This window comes from Manacus vitellinus, unplaced genomic scaffold (genome assembly GCF_001715985.3).
Source record: "Manacus vitellinus isolate BGI_N305 unplaced genomic scaffold, ASM171598v3 scaffold_18_pilon, whole genome shotgun sequence".
NCBI classification, from domain to species: Eukaryota; Metazoa; Chordata; class Aves; order Passeriformes; family Pipridae; genus Manacus; species Manacus vitellinus.
The window spans coordinates 8300272-8321577 of NW_021939324.1; the positions used below are offsets into that span (position 1 = coordinate 8300272).

At 39.2% G+C, this 21306-nt stretch overlaps 1 protein-coding gene across 1 annotated transcript in view; it reads left to right on the forward strand.

The window, feature by feature from the left end:
• The window catches only part of LOC103755681 (phosphoglucomutase-like protein 5), a 73481-nt gene extending 52981 nt beyond the window's left edge, over nt 1-20500 (forward strand). Inside the window, exons 8-11 of the mRNA XM_008921653.4 lie at nt 5336-5471; nt 6425-6608; nt 9892-10026; nt 18131-20500. Of these exons, the coding sequence (XP_008919901.4) occupies nt 5336-5471; nt 6425-6608; nt 9892-10026; nt 18131-18220 (545 nt within the window). The 3' untranslated portion in view covers nt 18221-20500. The remainder of the gene's footprint in view (nt 1-5335; nt 5472-6424; nt 6609-9891; nt 10027-18130) is intronic.
• Nucleotides 20501-21306: the final 806 nt, after the last annotated feature.

A 21306-nucleotide genomic window follows, 5' to 3' on the forward strand; every position in this document is an offset into this window, starting at 1 on the left:
ATTTCATCAGAAAACTATTAATCAGGATTAGGAGAGCTGATTTATCTCTCTGCAGTTTAAGCCACTTCAGTAATTGCTACAACTTCTATAAATTTGCTTGCTTCGTTCCAAATTTCTAGATTCTATTAACATCAGCCACCTTTCCCTGAAAGATTATGCAGAAGAAGAACTAGTGGGGAATATAATTACATGCTGTTGCTAAAATGAATGAAAGCCTCCAAAGAGCTCTTTGGTATCTGTTACAGTAACACAAATCTAAAATAATCTCATTAACTTGAATAAAAGAAAAGATCAGAATGCTCCTAAATTTTCATTTACCTAAAATATCAAGTTTCAAATTGCTGGAAATTGAAGGACTCAAAGTGTGTGCAAACAACATTATTTACTGTGTGTTTGTGTACTCCTGTGATTTTCCTTGTTTTAAAGTCACATTTATAAAATGCAATATGCTAGACAGTGATGACTAAGTTAGGGAAAAGCAATTACATTTTATTTGTGCATATGGCCCTCAAGGCTTGCTGTCCCTATCAGAATTGGATATCTCAGATATCTAAGTTAGACGTAAAAGCCAGCATATATGGCCAACAGCTTTCAAAGAGCAGAAAAATCATAATATGAACATATTTGCATGAACTTACTTTGTTTCTCAAGCTACTGCCTCTGAAAACTTTTTTTCCATTTAAACCTGTGGAAGCTGAGTACTTCTTTATGAATGGTAACATGCTCTGAGAATTTTTCCCAGGTTGTTCACTCTGAGTCTCGACATAGCAATTGACTGTTGCAGCAGTAAAAAATAACTTTTGCTTTGTTATATGGAGAAATAACAGATTAACTTAAAAATAAATTGTTGAAACAGGTATTGCAGGTATTATAATTTCCCTGAACAATGACAAATTACATGTAATAGTTAAATCAGAAAAATGAATGGTTGACTCCTCTGTTTTCCCTTTTTACTTCAGCTCATTAAACACAATTCATTAAATCTGTGGATGTTTCAATTAAAAGTAGCACTGAGAATCATACTGACACTGAGACCCCTCAGCAAGTTGGGAGGGATATTACTATTTGGATTTCAGGAATACATAGTTGCAAGGCACCTCCTTGTTCCCTTTGCACAGGTCAGGTCTACCTCTGCAGATCCACTGGATCCATAAAGCACAGAAGGGTGTTAGCTGAACTGAGACAGAGGAACGAACTCCCTCCCTGGAGTTTCTACAGTGTGAGCTGGGCTGAAGGAGCAAGATTCAGGACAGGAACAGTTCCAGGCGTGGAGAAAAACATACAGCAATTGACAGGATTTTATTATATGGACCTTACAGTTATTACATGGACTTTACTGTTATTATGTGGTTTCATTGTATTCACACTACACAGTGCCCAGGCTTGCCATGAGTTTGCCTGCTCCCTGCTTCCCCCGTTCCTCCCCCTTTTGCCCGTGTCCCTATCCTGGTTTGTCCCCTCGCTTGTCTGTCTCATGCTCCGCCCTATGTTCTGTCCCTTTCCCCTCCCGAGCTGATAAAAGACCGGGTGCACGCGTGAATAAAGGATTCTACCTGCATGCCATCTTTGTGTCCCGGACCCGTGGTGTGCTACGGTCCCATCCCCCCCTTTTTGGACCGCGGCACTGGGAGGTAGGAATAACCAAAGACACTTACAGACAACTGTATGAAAGGTGAAAGGTGAAAATCAGAGTTGACTAATAGCATTGCAGTAATAGATTTTAATTTGCTAAAAGAAGGAAGGGCAATAATTGCAGCAGCATATGTGCATACAGTAACACAGTTGATGGATGTGCTAGTGAAATAAAAGAGGGGGAATAAACTAGTGCTGAGAAATCCCAACTGTCAATTTTCCTTCTGTTAAGACTGATGAACTGAGACACTTCCTGGGCACACATACTATACTCATGTCAGGCTAGCATTTTTAATTGGTGACTTTTGATTCTGAAACACTTGGGTTGTTTCCAGCTTTTCCATCCAGACTTTTGCCTTTGGATTACTTTCTCCCAATCCTTTCTCTTTCCAGAGAAGCAACAATTTATGTCCTCCTGAAGGACATGCAAGGACAGACCACATGCCAAAGCTCCTAAATTGATTAGAAGAATATTATGTATATACATTCAGCCCTCCTCATATAGATTTATGAACTTAAGCCATGTCAGAACAAAGTTCAGAGTTACACAGTAGTGTAGATTCACAGTAGAGAGCCTTCCAGAAATGCTCCTGCCCATGTTTCATTGGAACGTTTTGGTTCAGTGAAACATATTCAAAGTGTTTGTTAAATCCAAATGCATTTCTTTGGTGTTCAGCTCGGCCCGTTGCTCAGTGGTCATGATGTATAGACCATTTTGCTGAATGACTGCTGTGCCTTTCATGGTATGATTTGCTGGCCTGCAGTCTGCAGAGTGTTACACAACGGGAGAATAAATGGTCATTTACCTTGGAACAAGTTGCTAAGGGGTTAAGCTTAGTGCCATGTCTCCACTTCTTGCTGGTGTCTGTTGAGACACTTAAGCCGTTTAAGTGGCTGGTGATACCAGCAACAGAGATGACTTTGTAGGTGAAACAGAATTTTTCGGTGCTAAGGATGAATGGCTGAAAGGAGAGGCAGGTAGGTTAAGAAGGAAAAGAACAGCCATGGTGGGGTGAGCTTGCTGGGTGACCTTGCTGTTACGAGTGTCCTGCCTGGCCCCCTGGGGCTCCTCCACTGCCCAGGAGCAGCACCCAGGCTGTCAACCCCAACTCCAGCAATGCTGCAACAGGGCCAGTCTCCAGCTCCCCACAGCCCTGCCATGCCTGCCTAAGGCCCTCCCCAAGCCAGGCCTACCCATGACCCCACATCCTGGCCTGGCCTTGCCCTATCCCCATCCCCAGGGATGTGCCTGATGCCCGGGGCTGGGGTTTGCCCTGGTGCACCTGGCTGCCCTGCTCCTGGAGCAGCAGGATGGGCCCTGGCTACTCCTGCCCTGCTGGCCTAGGGGAGCCTCCGGTGCTCCCAGTCCCCTGAGTGTCCCCAGCCCCTTGGGTGACCTGATGACTTTTCCTGCTGTTACCAGAAGAACGATGTATATGCTGAGGGGGAAGTGACAATTCTCTTCTAGAGTTCTCTTTTGGTGGCAGGGGCAGAAGCCTGTACCATTATCTTGGATATGGTACTAAGGACTGTGACTGTGCTGTCTGCTTTGCCTTATAGGAAGCTGACTTTGTTATCCATAGGACATAGTGCTGGTGTTCGTGTAGAAGGTATCTTTAAGCTGATCTAGCATGTTACTGCAAGGAGGTAGAAGAAAAGGTGAGGGATGACCTTTAAGGTCCCTTCCAACCCAGACAATTCCTTGATTCTATGACCTGACTGTCTGAAGGACTGACTTCCTGTAGAAGGACATTTGTTTTCCTTTCTGGTCTGAAGCTATTTGCAAAGCTTTGGGAGCTCATAAATAACACTGCCCTTTTTCTTCTGATTGTTTGGCACTCCGTGCCTTCACAGCAGGCAGGGCTCACAAGCAGGGAACAAAGTGAGCTGTGGCTCCTCCTACAGCAGCTTCTCAAGGATCAGCCCTGAACTCTGGCTGTTGTTCCAGAGAGCTCCCAGATTACAGTTCAAGACAGATAAAAAGTAGCACAAAGGAGGTGCTCTTACTATCATGACAGCCACTTTGCAGATGCAAAGGAACGTTACTATCTCAGCTCTTAAATCTTAAATGCCCTTTTCTGTAACACCTAACACATAGACACAAACATAATTTATCTTCATGAAAGTCTTTCTCCATGTTACAAGTGTTCAGTAACCATTCCCATACAACTTGGATATTGTGCTGAATAGAAATTTGCATTTATTTAAGTGGATAATGTTAGATTCAGGGTGTTGAGGTTGAATGTAACACAAGAAGTGCAAGTGCCAGTCAGAGCTGTGGCAGACCCAGGACAACAAGCTCTTAGCAAAACCATATGAGTAGGGGCTGCTGTCCTGATTGTTGATCTCTCCTAAAAAGTGGGACTGCAGGTTCAAGGCATCAGGAGTGACTGGAAGACTGAACCCAAAGAATCACCCTCTTGCTCTCTGCACGTCTTGTTATTTTCCTTATATACCTTTAATATGTTAACAGTTTTTCACAGGTTTAGCAGCTTCAGGGAATCAATTTACATTATGGGAACTATGTCCTCTGCCAGTAGCAAAACGCAGCTGACTGTGTGGACCTTGCAGGCTGTTATGTAAAACCACAGCACTGCAAAGCAGTCTTGCTGCAATAGGATTTTTGTGTTTGAGGAAGGAGGATACTTCGGAAAACAGGTTTTCAACCTAAAACTATTTAGATTCCTCTCTGGAGGATTTTGCTAAGTATCTTCTGACGACACAGACAGTTCAACTGGTTGCCTCTATAAACAGTAGTTAATTAATGGAGAAAACAAAATGGAGAAAATGTCTGAATTATTGCACTTGCTTTGTACTCAGGATTTCAATAATGTACATCTAGACAGAAAACCATAAGGTTGCAGCTAACAAACTTCAGCCAAATCTAGTATATTATCCCAGAGCAGTGGCCACATATTTGATCTCTCTTCAATTTTCATGAGTCTATGAGCTTATATAATTGTCTTCATTACTACTGAATGTCAGGGATCTTGGATCTTAATTGGATCTGAGACTATATGCTAAATCCTATGGGATATTGCAAAATTGTTGCTGGTCTTCATTGTTGGAATAACTTCTCCTGAAATATAAACCTAGCAAGGGGTTTAGATCTGGGTATCCAAACATCTTTAGATGGTATAGAGAAATGTAGAAAGGAGAAAAAGTGCCATTCTCTGGTTTGCTTTGGGGTTTTTTTGCTACAAAAATCTTTTCAAGCTCTTGGATTTTGTCCTGATGGGAGATCATGAACATTCTGAAAATTCTTTCACTGCAACTTGACAGATGAACATCTGCAGAGATAAGAAGATGCTGTTGAACATGACTCTGAACACAGAACGTTCTGGTTCATGGCTAGGTTTGCATATCTAGCCCCATTCTGGAAAACAGTAGCAGAGGTGAAAATACCCTTCAGTGGGCAGGAATCATGGCTAAAATTGTTTTACTACTACTACTGGTTTTTTTCAAACACTTGTACATATTTTTATTTAACTTGAGAAATACGGATTTTGTCATGTATTAATAAATCATATTTTAAACTTCATTTCTGATTATCTGACTGGAATATGTTAGAGGTGCTTAGATTAGTACTATCGATGACTTTATGTGACATACAAAGTTAAATTAGACATCTGCCCAGCTTCCTTACCTTGTTTTCTGATTTGCAGTGATACCAAATAATGCACTTTTATGTCTGTCTCTTTAGGGTCTGATCACCTTCGAGAGAAAGATGGACTGTGGGCTGTGCTAGTTTGGCTTTCAATCCTAGCAGCCCGAAAGCAGAGTGTGGAAGAGATTGTCAGGGATCACTGGGCAAAATTTGGCCGGCACTACTACTGCAGGTGAGAAAAATGAGGAAAAGGCTCAGGAACTTATACAGTTGATAGGAGAATTCTGCTACAGTCATTGTTTGTTTAGATATGCTCAGCTGCACTTAGGTGTGCATTTGCTGAATGAAAATCTGCCATGGATTATCGCTGTTCTGTAGGCAGGTTTTTCCTGATGAGTAAGTGGCAGAAGAAAGAGCAGCATATATATGTTGCTGCTAGTGTATGAGTAATTGAATTTTCTGATATTGAATGGCAGAAAGGTTTTAATTATTTACTTGTGAAATGTGTAGGTGTAGCTTGTTACATGACATTGAAAAAGAATCAATCCCAGTAACATTTACTCCTACATTTTTTTCTGCCAGTGCTTCCATATGACAATGTTTTAGTGAAAACTGAAACTATGCTTACTTTCAATTTAGGATAATTCCTCCAAGGATCCAAAATTTACTTATTTTTATTAAGGTCTCAAAATGGTGAATTCTAGCTGTCTTTTACATTTTAGCTTCTGCCCCTCTCTTAATCCAGACTAAATACAGAGGAGCTTGCAATTTGTAAGGTTTTTTGCATGTAGCTGTTCCTCAAAACTTGTAGCAAAGTTTTCTCTGTCTCCCTTGTCTGTTGAGCACTGCACTGTGTCCTTAATTTTGGAAAGCTAGCTGTGTATCAGTGATGTTTTCTATGCTACTTTAGAAACTATGCATTTTCTAAATTATTTCTGTTGACTCAGAGTCAGGTGGCCAGTGCAGAACTGTGCTGCACACATGTAATAGTCAGATTGCACAGGACTTGCACTTGTGTGCTGGTTTAATTTGCAATCAGTACTTCATTGGTCCACCTCTGATTTTTGAAGTGATCAATAAATTGCTAATTTTGAGTATATAGAGTTCTGTGAAAGCAGAACTGTCTTCTCTGGGGCTCTGAGGACTTACTTCTTGGTTCTGCCTTTTTTTTGATATATATGCAAGGTTTGATTATGAAGCGCTGGAACCCAGAACAGCATATTTCATAATGAGAGACCTGGAAGCTTTGATCACTGACAAATCATTCAGCCATCAGCAGTTTGCTGTGGGTAACAGTATCTACAGTGTGGAAAGAACAGACAGCTTTGAGTTCGTAGATCCTGTGGATGGCACTGTGACCAAAAGACAGGTATGGCTGTAGTCATGGAGTAACAAGGTTTCGCAGTTGTCATGTTGTCTCCAACAGTGTTGTTTCTAAAGTTCAGCTGGCAAGACTGTCCATTTATTTATAGGATGATGTTTTCTTTGCTTTGATAGATACTGCATTTTCTACTTAAGATCAGCTTGGTCTGGATAAGATAATCCACCTCTGGTTTAGCTTGCACTTGCTGTACATAATTGGAGACAGTAGCGTCACAGTGAACATAGGATGGGATGAAGTCTCTGTTGACAGCAATGCATGTATAGGGAGGGTTCCCTTTCCAGAACAGTGGAAAATGTCATATAAAAAGAAGATCTTTCCTTTTTCTATTTTCTATCTATATGCATGTATTACAAAAAAAGTTAGAATTTTCTTGCTCTTGGTGACCCACAGGATTTACATAATTAAGGTAAAATATCTATTGTAGCCAGTAGCATGCAGAGGACTTTAGTAGATTGTACCCTCTGTGGGCACAATTGACTTTTCTAGTCCAAATCACCAGTTCCTTCTGGGCTCTGCCTATATTGGATTCCTTAGCTATCAAGAACTGCAGTTCAAACTGAGCCTTCAGTGTTTTGAAACTCATTATGTGCTCAAGAGTACCCATGCACTTTTGCCAAGTGTAAATGTATATTCAAGTATCTTGAATATGAGCTATGACTCATGTTAAAATTTGTCCTGATTTTATGTTATTTATATTTTTTGTCCTGATTTCTCTGTTTTTTTAATTACTTGACCTGACCAGACCCTAGCAAATGATATTACAAGCCATTAAAACTGTTGTCATGCCATTCTGCTGAAAGTCTTTATAGTTTACATTCATTGTTGCATCCAGAAAACATAAGCAGCCCATCTGCCACTGAGCTACTCTCTGTGTGTATTACTATTGAAACAAGATATGAGGATATTGTCATATCCAAGTCCAGTGGAAAATTATAGGCATGGCAGACTTGTGACCTGTGTACTTTAAAAAAACAGCTTGTGGATTTTCATTGCACTTTTCTTTCCCTTAATTTTCATCCAGAGCCCTTGCTCTATATTGGAATATAATTGCTAATTCATGTCACTGTGTAACACAAACAGAGAAACATGACTTGACCTGTTATCAGATGGACTCTGAAAAGGAGACCTAAAATCAGAAAGCATATTTTGTCACAGGGAGAAGCTCTTAATTATTCAGAGTACAGTTCAACCAGTTTGCCTTTTGGCAAGGACACATTCCTAGCTCCATGTGTCTGCAGCCTCAGTGGGATTCTCCAAGCACGATAAAATAGGAGAGGACGTTGATCCATGCCAAAGAAACAAGAGTTCACTGCTACCATTATCCTCAGGTAGTTTGCTCATCCTCTAAATGCAGATGCCTCTTCCAGGCTGTCCTGAGCTTCATGTGGATTTTCCAGCTATGTGTGCAGGAACTTGTTCCAAGTTTTGTTCCCTGGTAGGTAGGGGAGAGCACTTTATATTCAGTGAATGAAAAGCTGGCTACATGCTAATTAATCAGTGTTAATAAACTACATATTCAGAAAACAAATACAGCAACAAGAAAATAGGCCGCAAAAATACGCTAAGATTGTAGCTTCTAATTAATTTTGTCTGTTGAAACACAGGAATATCACAGTGCAGTAATAAGACATAACATTAAATTAAACATTTTGCTGCTCTTGAAGACTGTTTTTATTTTTATTTTAAGTGCTGTTGTGCTAGCTTTTGCGAACACAAGCACATAACAATGCTGCTCCTGAGGATCCAGCAAGCCAGGAATGGAACCAGTTGCATTTTTGTGTGAAATTTGAATTATAAGGATGAAAGGTACAAGTTGCCCATTCACTAAGAGACAGAAGGCTCCAGGGAGACCTTATTGTGGCCTTTTCAGTACTTAAAGGGGGCTTGTAAGAAACGTGGGGACAATCCTTTTAGCAGAGCCTGTTGCAACAGGATAAGTAGTAATGGCTTTAAACTAAAAAAGTAGACTCAGACTAGGTATAAGGAAGACTTTTTTTTTAGTGAGGGTGGTGAAACACTGGAATAGGTTGCCCAGATTGGTGGTGGGTGCCCCATCCCTAGAAACATTAAAGATCAGTTTGGATGACACTCTGAGCAACCAGATCTTGTTGAAGATGCTCCTGGACATTGCAGGGGGATTGGATGGGATGACCTTTAAAGGTCCTTCCAACCTAAACCATACTATGATTCTGTAGTTATCAACCAATCAATGCTTTATGTGGTGCTGAAGATGTTTTGGCATATAACTGAGAAAACAACGGTTTTACTTATTCTTTAGAATATTGGAGCACTGGGTTTCGAACATCAGTGTCTTCTCAAGGTGCTGATAAAACTGGAAGAACAAAATGCATCTCTTTTAATTCTGTTCTCTCATTTTTTAATGGTTTACTACCCTTTAAACAAAAGTAACAAGGGTCTCAGTTTATGCACTAGGCATTTGACAACAGCAGGACTAAGGGGAACTAAAATTCAGTGGCAAAACAGAGGTGACACTTAGTCTGAGGGTACCATTTACAGTTCTTCATATTAGTGCAGAACTGGTAGAATATTGCAACACTATAACTATTCATCTGTGCAATTTGGTTCTGTGGTCTGAAATGGCCCCCCTGTAGAGAAACTGTGGATCCAGGTATATAAACTCTGGTTTATATATGCTGTACAAAATGGGGAATGAAGAAAGAAAAAAAGAGGTGAAGATGGGAGCAAAGAGCAAATTCACAGTTAATTAATAAATTAATCAATCACTTTTATTATACACACAGTTAATGTGCATTAATTAGTGTACTTGAAATTAATTACACCTAAAGTTTTCCAAGTTGTACTACAAACTTATTGAAATTCTTGCAGTCAGATATTAGTGCATGGTCTTTGAGGGCCAGCAACTGATCCTGTCTTTTGTATTCACTGCTGACAACTGGTTTTTGATCCTGGGATTCTGTATTTCTTAGGCCACTCATCCTTGGAGATATCATACCTATTTCTCAGACCACTGATTTTGCGCTCTGCCACATGGAACAAGAACAAATCAGGTCAAGAAAATAAAAACAGCAGTAAGAGAGTATTTGTTATGAAGAGTGGGAGGGAATGTACAACATAATTTCTAGTCTTTAATGGAGAAAAAGAGGAATGAAGGAGTTGTCCAAAGTTCCAGGGAAACAGGAATTGCATCCAAATGCCTCTACCTTTCACTTTTTATTTTAAAGCAGTGAATGGTGATTTGTAAAGTTACTACCACCCTACATATATGCTGTTTCTTCTTCTCTCATAGGGGCTACGGATTATTTTTTCAGATGCTTCCAGGCTCATCTTCAGAATGAGTGCTTCAAGTCATGTGAGAGCTACTCTCCGGATCTATGCAGAGAGTTATGAAAAGGATCCTAGCCAACACAATAAGGAACCACAGGTAATGAAATAGGATTGTAGTACGTCAATAAGTAATGCATTATCTCTGTAATAGCAGTGGCTATGGGTTCTCATCTTTAATCAGAAGTAACACTCAGTGTTTGGACTGGTTTACTGTGTTTGTAGATGATTTTCCTAGTCTTGTAAATGTACTCGCTTTGAGGCAGGAACAGCAGTTTTAATATATGTTTGTGTAATATCTACACAACAAAAAGGCACACTAATATCTAGCACTCTCAAGGGCTGAAATGCCTGGTGATGAATTCTGGGCAACGACTCCAGGTCTGTTAAGAGAAGACATTCTAGTTTGAATTTTTTTCACTATTTTTTAAAGGGTCATAATCCAAGTTCTAGAACAATATTTTAAAAATAAGATGACCATTTTTCAAGAAGATTGTCTGGAAGTCAGGGCATCCCAAGGATTCCTCATGGTGAGACTACAGTTAGGAAATATGGATGCCAGATGCTAAACAATGTAGAGATTCCTTTTAAGGGAAAGACTTGCAGTTGTCTAAGAATTATATCATAACCAGATTTTTTCCTAAGAAGAGTGAATGTTGAAAGCAAGTTGTTGTAAAGTCCAGCAGATGCCTAGAGCAATTAATAAAAATCATGTTTCACACACTAGATTTTTCTCAGGAAACCACCTTTATGCTGTGATATACAAGAGAGGACTAAGGATGTTTCATGGAAAAGAGGTTAAGCATTTGGTTGTGGTAAATCAAAACACTGTAGTTTTAAGTCCCGTGTAGCTGTGTGTTCATGACTGGAATGCAAATGCAAATGTCCCAAAACATAAAAGCTTTCAAATGCGTTTGAACCCTAGGTAAATGTTTGGTGTTGCCTTTTCACCAGATTCTCACCATAAACTTAGCAAGTTTCTTCTTGTGCTGTTAAACATTGTCTATCAGTCACAAAAAGTGCTTCAGTTTTTACAGAAATGTTGCAGACTCCATGCCTGCAGATATGATTTATTAATTTTATTTGCTTTTGTTTTTAAGTAACAGTTTGCATCCTCAGTAACTTCTTGGATAGAATACTTATCATGTTAAAGCTCTAACAGAGTGAAGGACCTTCTTTTAGCAATTTTATTGGTTTTCTGTGCATCCAGGTTTACCCACTAGCAAGATCATTGATGTATTTTGACTAGGGAAGAACACTGCTACAATCCCATTTACAGCTGCTACTGTATTGGATTTACATGGCAAGGTTTTGATAGCAAGGGGGCTACAGGGGTGGCTTCTGTGAGAAGTTACCGGAAGCTGTCTCCTTGTCAAAAAGAGCCAGTTCCAGCTGGCTCCTAGATGGACCCACCACAGCCTCAAGCTGAATTCCATTTTTCTTGTAGGCTCCCTTCAGGTACTGGAAGGCCACAGTTAGGTAACCCTGAAGCCTCTTCTTTTCCAGGCTGAACAAATCCAATTCTCTCAGCTTTTCCTCATAGGTAAGGTGCTCTATCCCCCTAATCAGCTTGATGGCCCTCCTTTGGACTCACTCCAACAGATCCATGTCCTTCTTGAGCTGAGCACCCTCGAAGCTACAGAGTACTCCAGGTAGGGTCTCACCAAGAGCAGAGTACAGGGGCAGAACCACCTCCCTTGACCTGCTGGCCACGCTGCTTTTGATGGAGCCCAGAATACATTTTGATTTCTGGTTGGCGAGTGCACATTGCTGGGTCATGTCCAGCCTCTCATGCACCAGAACCCCCAAGACCTTCTCAACAGGCCTGCTCTCAATCTGTTCATCCCCCAGCCTGTATTGATACCGGGATTTGTCTTGACCCAGGTGCAGCACCTTGCTCTTGGTCTTATTAAACCTCATAGGATTCCCATGGACCCACTTCTTGAGCTTGTCCAGGTTCCTATGGATGGTGTCCCATCCTTCAGGTGTGTCAACTGCACCCCTTGGCTTGGTGTCATCTGCAAATTTGCTGAGGGTGCACTTGATCCCCTTGTCTGTGGTCATTAATGAAGATATTAAATAACACTCATCCCAGTATGGACCCTTAGGGACACCACTTGTCACTGACATCCTTTGGGACTCTTAGCTGTTGACCACTACCCTCTGGATTCCACCATCCAACCAATTTCTCATCCATCTAACAGTCCACCCATCAAATCCATCTCTCTCCAATTTAGAGAGAAGGATATTGCGGGGTACCATGTCAAAAACTTCACAGAAGTCAAAATAAGTGACATCTGTAGCCCTTTCCTTGTCCACTGCTGTAGTCACTCCATCCTAGAAGGCCACTCAGTTGGTCAGGCACGACTTACCTTTTGTGAAACTCTGCTGGCTGTCCCGAATCACCTCCCTGTCCTCCATGTGCCCTAGTATAGCTTCTAGGAGGATCTGTTCCATGATCTTCCCAGGCACAGAGAGGAGGCTGACAGGGTGGTAGTTCCCAGGGTCTTCCTTTCTGTCCTTTTTAAAGATGGGTACGTTTCCCCTATTCCAGTCACCTGAGACTTCACCTGATTGCCACGACTTTTCAAATATCACGAAGAGTGGCTTTGCAACTGCATCAGCCACCTCCCTGAGTCTTGTGCAATCTATATTGGGTACTCCTTAAATGAGATGCAGTGAATCACAGATGTTGCAATTGCTTTTGCCGAAGACTAGTAAAGAACATGCTAGTTAGCTACAGAATCATGAGATTAGCAGCAGCCAGGATTTTGGGACATGAGTTGTTTCTTTGTGTGTTAATTGGAAAAGGCAAGCCAATTAAAAAAAAAGAAAAAAAAAGGTCAAAAATATATCTTGATCATCAAACACTGAATTTCCGAAACGATTTTTGAATGGCAAGTAGCAGAGGAAAAAACAAACTGATTTGCATGTGGACCTTGTTTGGTATGTGAAAATATTGTGTTACGTGTGGTAGTATATATGAGTGATTATATAAAGTGATTGATTGTGGTGTGAGTTTATCCAAGAGCTGAGAACTGAAATCAACAATCCAGAAGTCCTCGCATCCACTATCACTTAATAGGGATAAAACGAAAGGAGTCTATATGGTTCTGTCAGGACATTGATACAACCTTAAGCACAAGCTCAGTTTACTAGAGAATTATTACCTCTCTTTACTTTTGAAGCATTGAGTCTTTTAGCATGGTTCTGATCAGCTATTAAAACATACAGTATGGTCCAGAAAAATCATATAAAGTTGTTCTGGTTTTGTCTGAGTTAGTTTTCTTCTTAGTAGCTGGTACAGTGCTGTGTTTTGGATTTGGTATGAGAATAATGTTGATAACACAATGATGTTTTAGTTGTTGCTGAGTAGTGCAGTAAGTATGTTAAGGACTTTTCAGTTTCCCATGCTCTGCCAGTGAGGAAGTGCACAAGAATCCAGGAGGGAGCATAACTTTGACAGATGACTTGAACTGGCCAAAGGGATATGCCATACAACAGGATGCCATGTTCAGTATATAAACTGCAGGGAGTTGGCTGTGAGGGGCTGATCACTGCGCAGAGACAGGCTGAGCAGAGTCAGTGGGTGGTGAACTGTTGTATTGTGCATCGCTTGTGGGGTTTGCATTTTATTCCTCTCTCTTTTTCCTTTTATCATTCATATTATTATCATATTTTAGTTTATTTCAGTTATTAACCTGTGCTTATCTCAACCCACGGGTTTTGTCTTTTCCAATTCTCTGCCAATCTCACCAGGGGCAGGGGAGTGAGCAAGCAGCTGCGTGGTACTTAGTTGCTGGCTGGAGTTGAACTACAGTATACAGTGAACAAATTTTAAATCATCTGAGACTGCAATGGAAATAGATCATGTGAGAGTAATTATAAAATATTTCATGAATCAAAGAAATTAGTTCACTAAACCTGATCTTTGCTCATTCCTCTTTGGACATACTAGAAAAGAACTAATCTGTTGCAAACATAGATGTTTCCATGCACCACTCGGTTTACATTTTCTTCCTATCCGTTTCACCCATCATGCATGCCCTCCTCTATTCTAGGGGCAGAACTGACTTTCCGACCTTTATTATTATTTTATTTGAGTTGACCGGGAGACCTCTCTGAGCAGAGAGGTCAGTTTCCTTTTTTCCTGTGGAAAGTGTGCTGCTTCGTGGCAATAAACCTCACCACCAGTGCTGTGGATATTACAAAGTAGGTTCAGTTTGTTCCACGATGAACATCTGCATTGCTTAGATCTTTCAGGACAGGTTGCTGTGGCGTAAACCTTTCCGAAGACTTCTGGGTTTTTTTGGAATGCAAGGCCAAAGCAGCTTGAGCTGAGCTGTGTGTTGAGCCCCTAAGGCAGAAGCTCTGCAGGAGGTACAGCTGTGGTGCCAGACGTCAGTGAACTGCTAAGCTCCCTTTGTAGTTGTTTCATTCCATTATTTGTGTCTCTCGAATCACTTTAGTGTTGCTTTGTAAGTGTATTGGTTTGACTTTTAAAATATTAAAGCCGAAGGAAAAGCTCCTTCTGATAAATAAGGCCATCAAAACGTGCTTTGGGGGATTTGCCCCTCTCTTCTGCCTTTGTTTTTCTTTCGTTTAGTTCATATGATAGTGATTGTGTTGCCTAGGTTACAGAGCGCTAACAACAGCTTTAAGCGGTCACATGAAGCAGGGGAAAATGATGTGTAGGCAGGAATAGGTAAGAAAGGAAGGAGTTATTTCTCAGTTTCCCTGTGTCCTTGTTCTAGCTGTCTCATTACCCTGACCTGTCTGAGCAACCTCTCGTGTAATGTTTAAATGATAAAAAGAGAAGAACTGAGAATTAATTTAAGCATTAGGAGAGAAAAGGATTTCTAGCCCATGTCTGAAATGTCAAGGCTTATCATGATTTATACAATGATAACACCACCTAGCAATTACCGATGTTGTTGAGTTCAAAGCATTCTGCAAGTATGTTTTTCTCAAGGCTGCCATTATAAACTAGAGAACTACTTTAATTGATACTAAAACTGATAGACAAACAATTGAAGACATAGAATTTGAGGTTTGATAGCAGTTTTTAGAGAGAGAATATGCACAGATGGTAAAGACTTGGCACATCTTTTATCATGACAGAATACCAGGAGTTAAACTATAGCCCTTTTATGATAACTTCATTCTGTACTAACCCACTTATTTATCTTTCTTTAATTCTGAGCCATTAACAATTGTTCCAGGGAGGTGCATTCTTTTGGAACACGGAGTACTATGCCAGCACTGCTTAGAAATCTGTCACAAGGTCCACATGCTTGATCTGAAATAATTACTTTCTGTATGTGTCTTTTTGACTATTAGTATTTCAGGTGCCTAGGTGTCTAGTCATACAAGGTTTAACCAATTGTTGCTGAATCTTTTTCCCCAGTAGGACACTCTTTTAAGACTGGCTAATTCAGATGGCCTTACATTACTTCTCCATGTGGATGCAAGGAATATGTTGTTTAATGTTTAATGGTTTTACAAATAATAACATACATACAAATATATATACATGCATACAAATATAATAACTTTGATCCTAGTGTTCCACTGTGTACCTTCACTTGTGTATATGTAAAGCTGAGAGAGCCCAGAAGAGCACTGGTGGACACGATGCTGAATGCAAAATGCAGATGGGTGCAGTAAGAGAAGACAAAACAAAAGTTTGAGAACAATAAAAGAGAGTTGTAGTTACCTGATGTTCACTAAAACATTTAGATCCTATTTGAAAGTATTACCATTCCCTTAGTGTTTGTTTGTTTTATTTGTCCCAGATAAATTCTGCGGAATTCTGTTCACTGATGAGACCGATGGGGCAACTTGTTTTTGAGACTGTGAAAAGTGAATTTAAGATCTATGGAAAATGTCTGTGCATAGACTGTGTAAAATTGCTTTTCCTAATAAGACTGAAATTCATTGCAGGCTTGGGGAGAAGCTAAAGAGCCTCATGGGATTTCCAGGCTAAGCCTGGACAGCTGATTTTGCATCAGAACTGCATGAACTTGTGATGAAAGTTACCAGGTTTTAGCATAAAAGCTACACATAGAAGGCTTTCACAAGGTGTTTCTTGACATATAGATGGCATTTATGCACCTATTCTGAGAAAATTATTTTCTTAAGCCAAACTCCAGAGACATGCAGAGCTTTTAACCTGCAAGCAGGTACATTTCAGCCCTGCCTAACCCTTGATAAACCACGTGCATCATGGGACAAATCTTATGTGAGACCTTGATTAGAAGAGCGTGAGTTGTATGGAATTTTCTTGCAAGATCACAGAGAGAAAAGACACTACATGAGCCAAGCAGGAATGATATGCTTCTGACAACTCTGGTACAGATTATTCCCTAGGAAAAAGCTTTTAATCTTTATTTGCCTGATGTTAGATATCTGCTTGCTTGATTTATTTCGTGGTACGAGTAATCATTGCTACCAGTTATTTTTTTAGAGATATAACTTCTGTCTGTGGTTACTAAAGTAAAATTCTGATTAAATCAGTTCTGTAAATTTTCAATTCTTTAATTTTGTCTAAAGGATAAAATACCATATCTCCTAAAAAGTTACCAAGAGATAAATGTGTTATTTAACGTACTGAGTGATTGCAATTATTTTTTGAGCTGGCATATCAATCATAAAGTTTTACAATTTCTTAAGTAGAAAGAACCATTTGAAAAATATTTTTAAATCAAGATTTCTTTGAGATATAGAAGGCTTTCTAGAGTCATATTAATGATAAGTGATTGCTGGCTGGGATTTTTCTGTTGCAACTGAAGTGTAAATTATTCATGGCAGAGGTAAAGAAGTTTTTAAAAGGCATGTGCAATTGTAGTTCCTTGTTATTCTGTCCTGCTCTTGCCATTCCAAATATAATGCACTTTCACTTTTTTGTATCTTCTGGATGAAGAAAATATATTTAAATTGAAGTATGAGAAGACAGAATTGGAGAACGACTTTCTCTGTTGAGAAGCGTGGTTGACAAGAAGACAAGAAGAACATTTAGTAACAAGTGAAATCATTTGGCAAAAGTGCAGCACCTAAATTGTTTATGTAAATGGATGTCACATAAACTCATTTGATTTTGTGTTTTGTTCCAACATTGTATAAAGTGTTGCTTGGTTTATTTTTTAATTTTAATGTTGAATGCATTTGTTGCCTAAGAAAGCAGAGTCTAGTGAAACTGGTCAGCAGGGTTGCTTTTTAAATTTTCCCTTTGTTTTAGATTACATAAGGAAAAGGTTTCTTAGAAGAGTGCCAGAGAAGTTCATATGCTTTGGTGTCATCCAGACCTTATAGATTGGCATATTTTAATATTTACTTTTGCAGCATTTGCTCACAGATGTGAATTTATGTTCTGCATATTAATCTTCTCTAAGTATGTTTGACTTTAATAGACTTGTGTTCTGCTTCAGTAATTATTCACTAGATAGATATCTACAAATATGGAGCTTTTTTAACAATAACATGTCAGACCACTCATGCTTGTGCATTACTAAGTTTAATCATAAACTCACTGGACACCAATGGCATTCATGGTGTTACTGCATGAATACTTGCACAGCTAGTCTCTTCAGTCTTTTGACTGAACCATCTGACTGCTTGTGTAAATAAAGCAAATACCTCATCCTGTCAAAAACTGTTAGGTGGCTGAAAGAGATTAAAAGTATTGATTATATTAAGGTTATAAAAATATGTCTGTAAATTTATCCTATCAACATGTGGTATTACTCAAAACACACTTCTGTGAATTCTATTTGGGTAGTTGTTACAGTACCTTCTGACCTTAAGCTTCACAGAGTAAGTGTGTTTGGGAGGAAAATATCATCTGTGTGGCTTCCACTTATCAGAATGGAAACAATTCTACTTTTGTACAATTTTTTCTAGTTTTTTTGTACAGCAGATTTCACAAGAGCTCCACAATTCCTGTGACATAGAAACATTATCAGTACAGTGTATTTAGTGGTTTCTCTTTTCTGCATAGCTTAGGTATAGTCAGTGTAACACTTCACAAAACATGCTAAACATGATACTTCGTTATACCAAGTATAACTATGGCTGTGTCAGTTTTTCATATTGTTGAATTATTAACTATTATTATATAATTCTACAGTTAAAAGAAGGATTTATAAATGTCTGATGTCTTTTGATATTTATGCTTAATGTAATTCAATGTATTTCTCCCTCTTTAGGCTGTGCTGAGTCCTCTTATAGCAATCGCACTGAAAATATCTCAGATTCATGAGAGGACAGGACGAAAGGGACCCACTGTCATTACCTGAAGTCACAGAAGATTGTTAAACCAGGGCCAAAAGAGAAACAGCAAGGAAGAGACTGAACCTTGTTAAGACTTGTTAGCCATTTGTGCCTTGTATGATTTTAAAAGTTTTCTTGGGGAGAAAGGCAGGGTGGGAACTAAAATTCAATATAACATTGAGTATAGTCACTTGCATTGATCTCCAAATGCAATAGTATATTGACTTCTTTGTTTTACCTGCAATATCTTAATTTCAGATAACAATATAACCAAAGAGGCCTTAATCTTCAAATGTTGTCAGCAGTGTGACAGAAAATGACAACTGCTTGGTTTTGAATGCTGTGATAAAAGTTGGAGAAATTTCAATTATGGAGAGAGGGGGAGGAGTTGCAAAGCAAAGACATACTTGGTGAATATTGTTTGGGAATATTGTCACCTTCTTGTCAATTTATAAAAAGCATACAGAGCATGTATGAGCATGTCGTAAGGGCTGTATACTGAACTATGTATTTCGTCACTGGACAATTATACCTCCTCTCCTGCCTTTCCTGTTGCTCACAGATGCACACTGACAGCAGTGTTGTATACACATTTACACATGCTCCCAAAGAAGGGGTTATTCCGTATTTTTTTTTACCCCTGCTTTTAAAGCGTATCAATGTGACTTGTGCCTTTAGATTTTCCAGATTTTTTGACTGTTTGGTTGTTTTCCTCCAAAGGGAGACATTTGTGCTGTAGAGCTGATTTTATCCTTCCAGCACTATGTTGGCTATGAAATCTGACTGTCTTTTGAAATATTCCTCATGTCAGGAGATGATACTGGTTCTTACTGTGTTTGAAAGGTGATTATTGCAAGTTCAGCAATTCTTTATGAAGGAGTTACAGAAGTCTTTTAAGTCTTTGGAATACTCATGCTCCACTACTACAAAGTGAAATAAGTGAACAGGGGATTAAAAAAACTAATAAATTAAATAGAAATACTTGATCGATTCACTAGCTGAACACGGTTTCTGTTAGATTCTTAGTGACAGTGGATCATGGAATAAAAATTTGGGGAGTGCAAAAGGCGTCTCAGCATAGATCTGAGAAGGCTGTTGGGGATATGGACATCAGCATTTTTCTGCTTGTGAAATGATACTGTGGTTCTAGCTACAATACTGTGCCCTGAAGAAGAACACAAACACTTTGCATGTCATTTGTTTCAAAGCTTTGCTTTGTTGTTCGCTTGTATCATTCATCAGGGTGGCTTTGTGCAACTTGCCTCTTTACAGTGTATTTTAATTCATTGTGGTTGTCAAATTTTAGTGCAATTTATATAATATTGCAGCAAAGGAAATTGTTTTTATTTCTTTCAACACTTCTGTCAAAAAAAGGCTATGGCACTTAGTACACAATAAAGAGTAATGCTGTATATCTGTCTTAATATGTAATTGTGGACAAGACATACTGCACTTTGAAGCATCCTAATAAAACTGCCTTTAATACAGTTACATTATTACTTAATTGAATCTAAACGAATGAGGTACTAATGTTGTCACATACTATCTTACCTTACCATTACATATTCCCATAAACCAAATGAGATTTTAAGACTTTAGTTCTTTTTATAAAGATTTTTCTCTTATATGACAATGGCATTCTCACACAGTTTGGACATCTGCTTTTGAGTGTAAGAGTATTCATCTTTACAGAAACCTTGCAAAGAACATTTCTGGAAGAAACTTGGTTTATCTAATATTTTATATTTATTATAGATCAAACTCCTCTAGGTGCAAGATAGTAAGCTCCTGACTAGTAGATCACACATAGTCACACACTCTGGATTATGACAGTTCAAATTACTGGGTTGCATGAAAGAACGTTCTGAAAGGGAGCTCACTAAGACTTGTAAAATCTCCTACATGTTCTCTGACAATGAAATAGTTTTTGATCACATAGTGAGCTAGCTATTTATGCTATGGAATATCCCATTTGTCAAGCTTTTCTGGGATGGGAACAACGCACTTCGAAAGGTAAGATGTTCTGAAGCCAGGTGTCTTTTCAGGATGCAATGGAAAAGACTCACAAGGAACAGATGAGGACTGTGAAGAATCACACCTGTGCTTTTATCAGAAAGCTATCACTAGAGCTGCAGAAGATGACAGTCTGCTTTCCTGAAGGCAGTCATGATAAACAAAGAGTATATTTTAAAATCTTGATATTGACTTTGTCTTGGGCTCCATGTCCCTTTTTTTATAAAGATGGGTGATACTGATAAAAGGTAATTACTTTTCTCTGCAAGAAAATGAATAAAACTTTGTAAGGCTGAAGTACAGTGTATATCTTTATATCTGATGCATGTGGGGAAGGACTGTAGCCATAGTCTCACAAAGTGTGCTGCATTTCCTGAGGTCTTTTAATTATTAACGTGAATGATGAATGCTTGGGAAAAAAAGCAACATATACAAAGTTACACAAAAATGCAAGGCTCCTAAAAACTCCCCGTACATCTAGCAGAGGGAAAACTGTTATTAATTCTGTTCATCTTATCACAGTGTCTAGGTGCTGTGACAGAGACCTACACCCTTCTGTGCTATTTTTGAATAAGCAGTTTCCTCAAGTCTGGAAATTGCAAGATTCCTTTATTGTTCAGCTGTGATTGCACTAATATTTATTTGGACATAATTCTGTTCCCCAAAACCTCGTATTCTCTCTGTGTTCAGAGACAATTTGTAAGGCAATACTACTCACTTGAACCACAGAATCACAGAATCCTTGAGTTTGGAAGGGGCCACCTAGTTCATCAGGACTAAAATCACCTAGTCCATGTCCCAGCTCACAGCAGGATCATGTAGAGGAAGCTGCCCAGGACCATATCAAGTTGGGTTTTGATTATATCCGAGGGCTGAGACTCCACAACCACCTCAGGGCGAACTGTTCAAGTAATTGACCGCTCCTGTAGTGAAAAAAAAACCCAAACCCAAAACTTCCCTGAGTGGTCATATGGAATTTTGTGCGATTCAGTTTGTGCCCATTGCCTCTTGTCCTGTCATTGGGCACCACTGAGAAGAGCCTGAGTCCATACACTTTTTTCTTTACTATCAAGTATTTACAGAAATAAGATTCCTTACG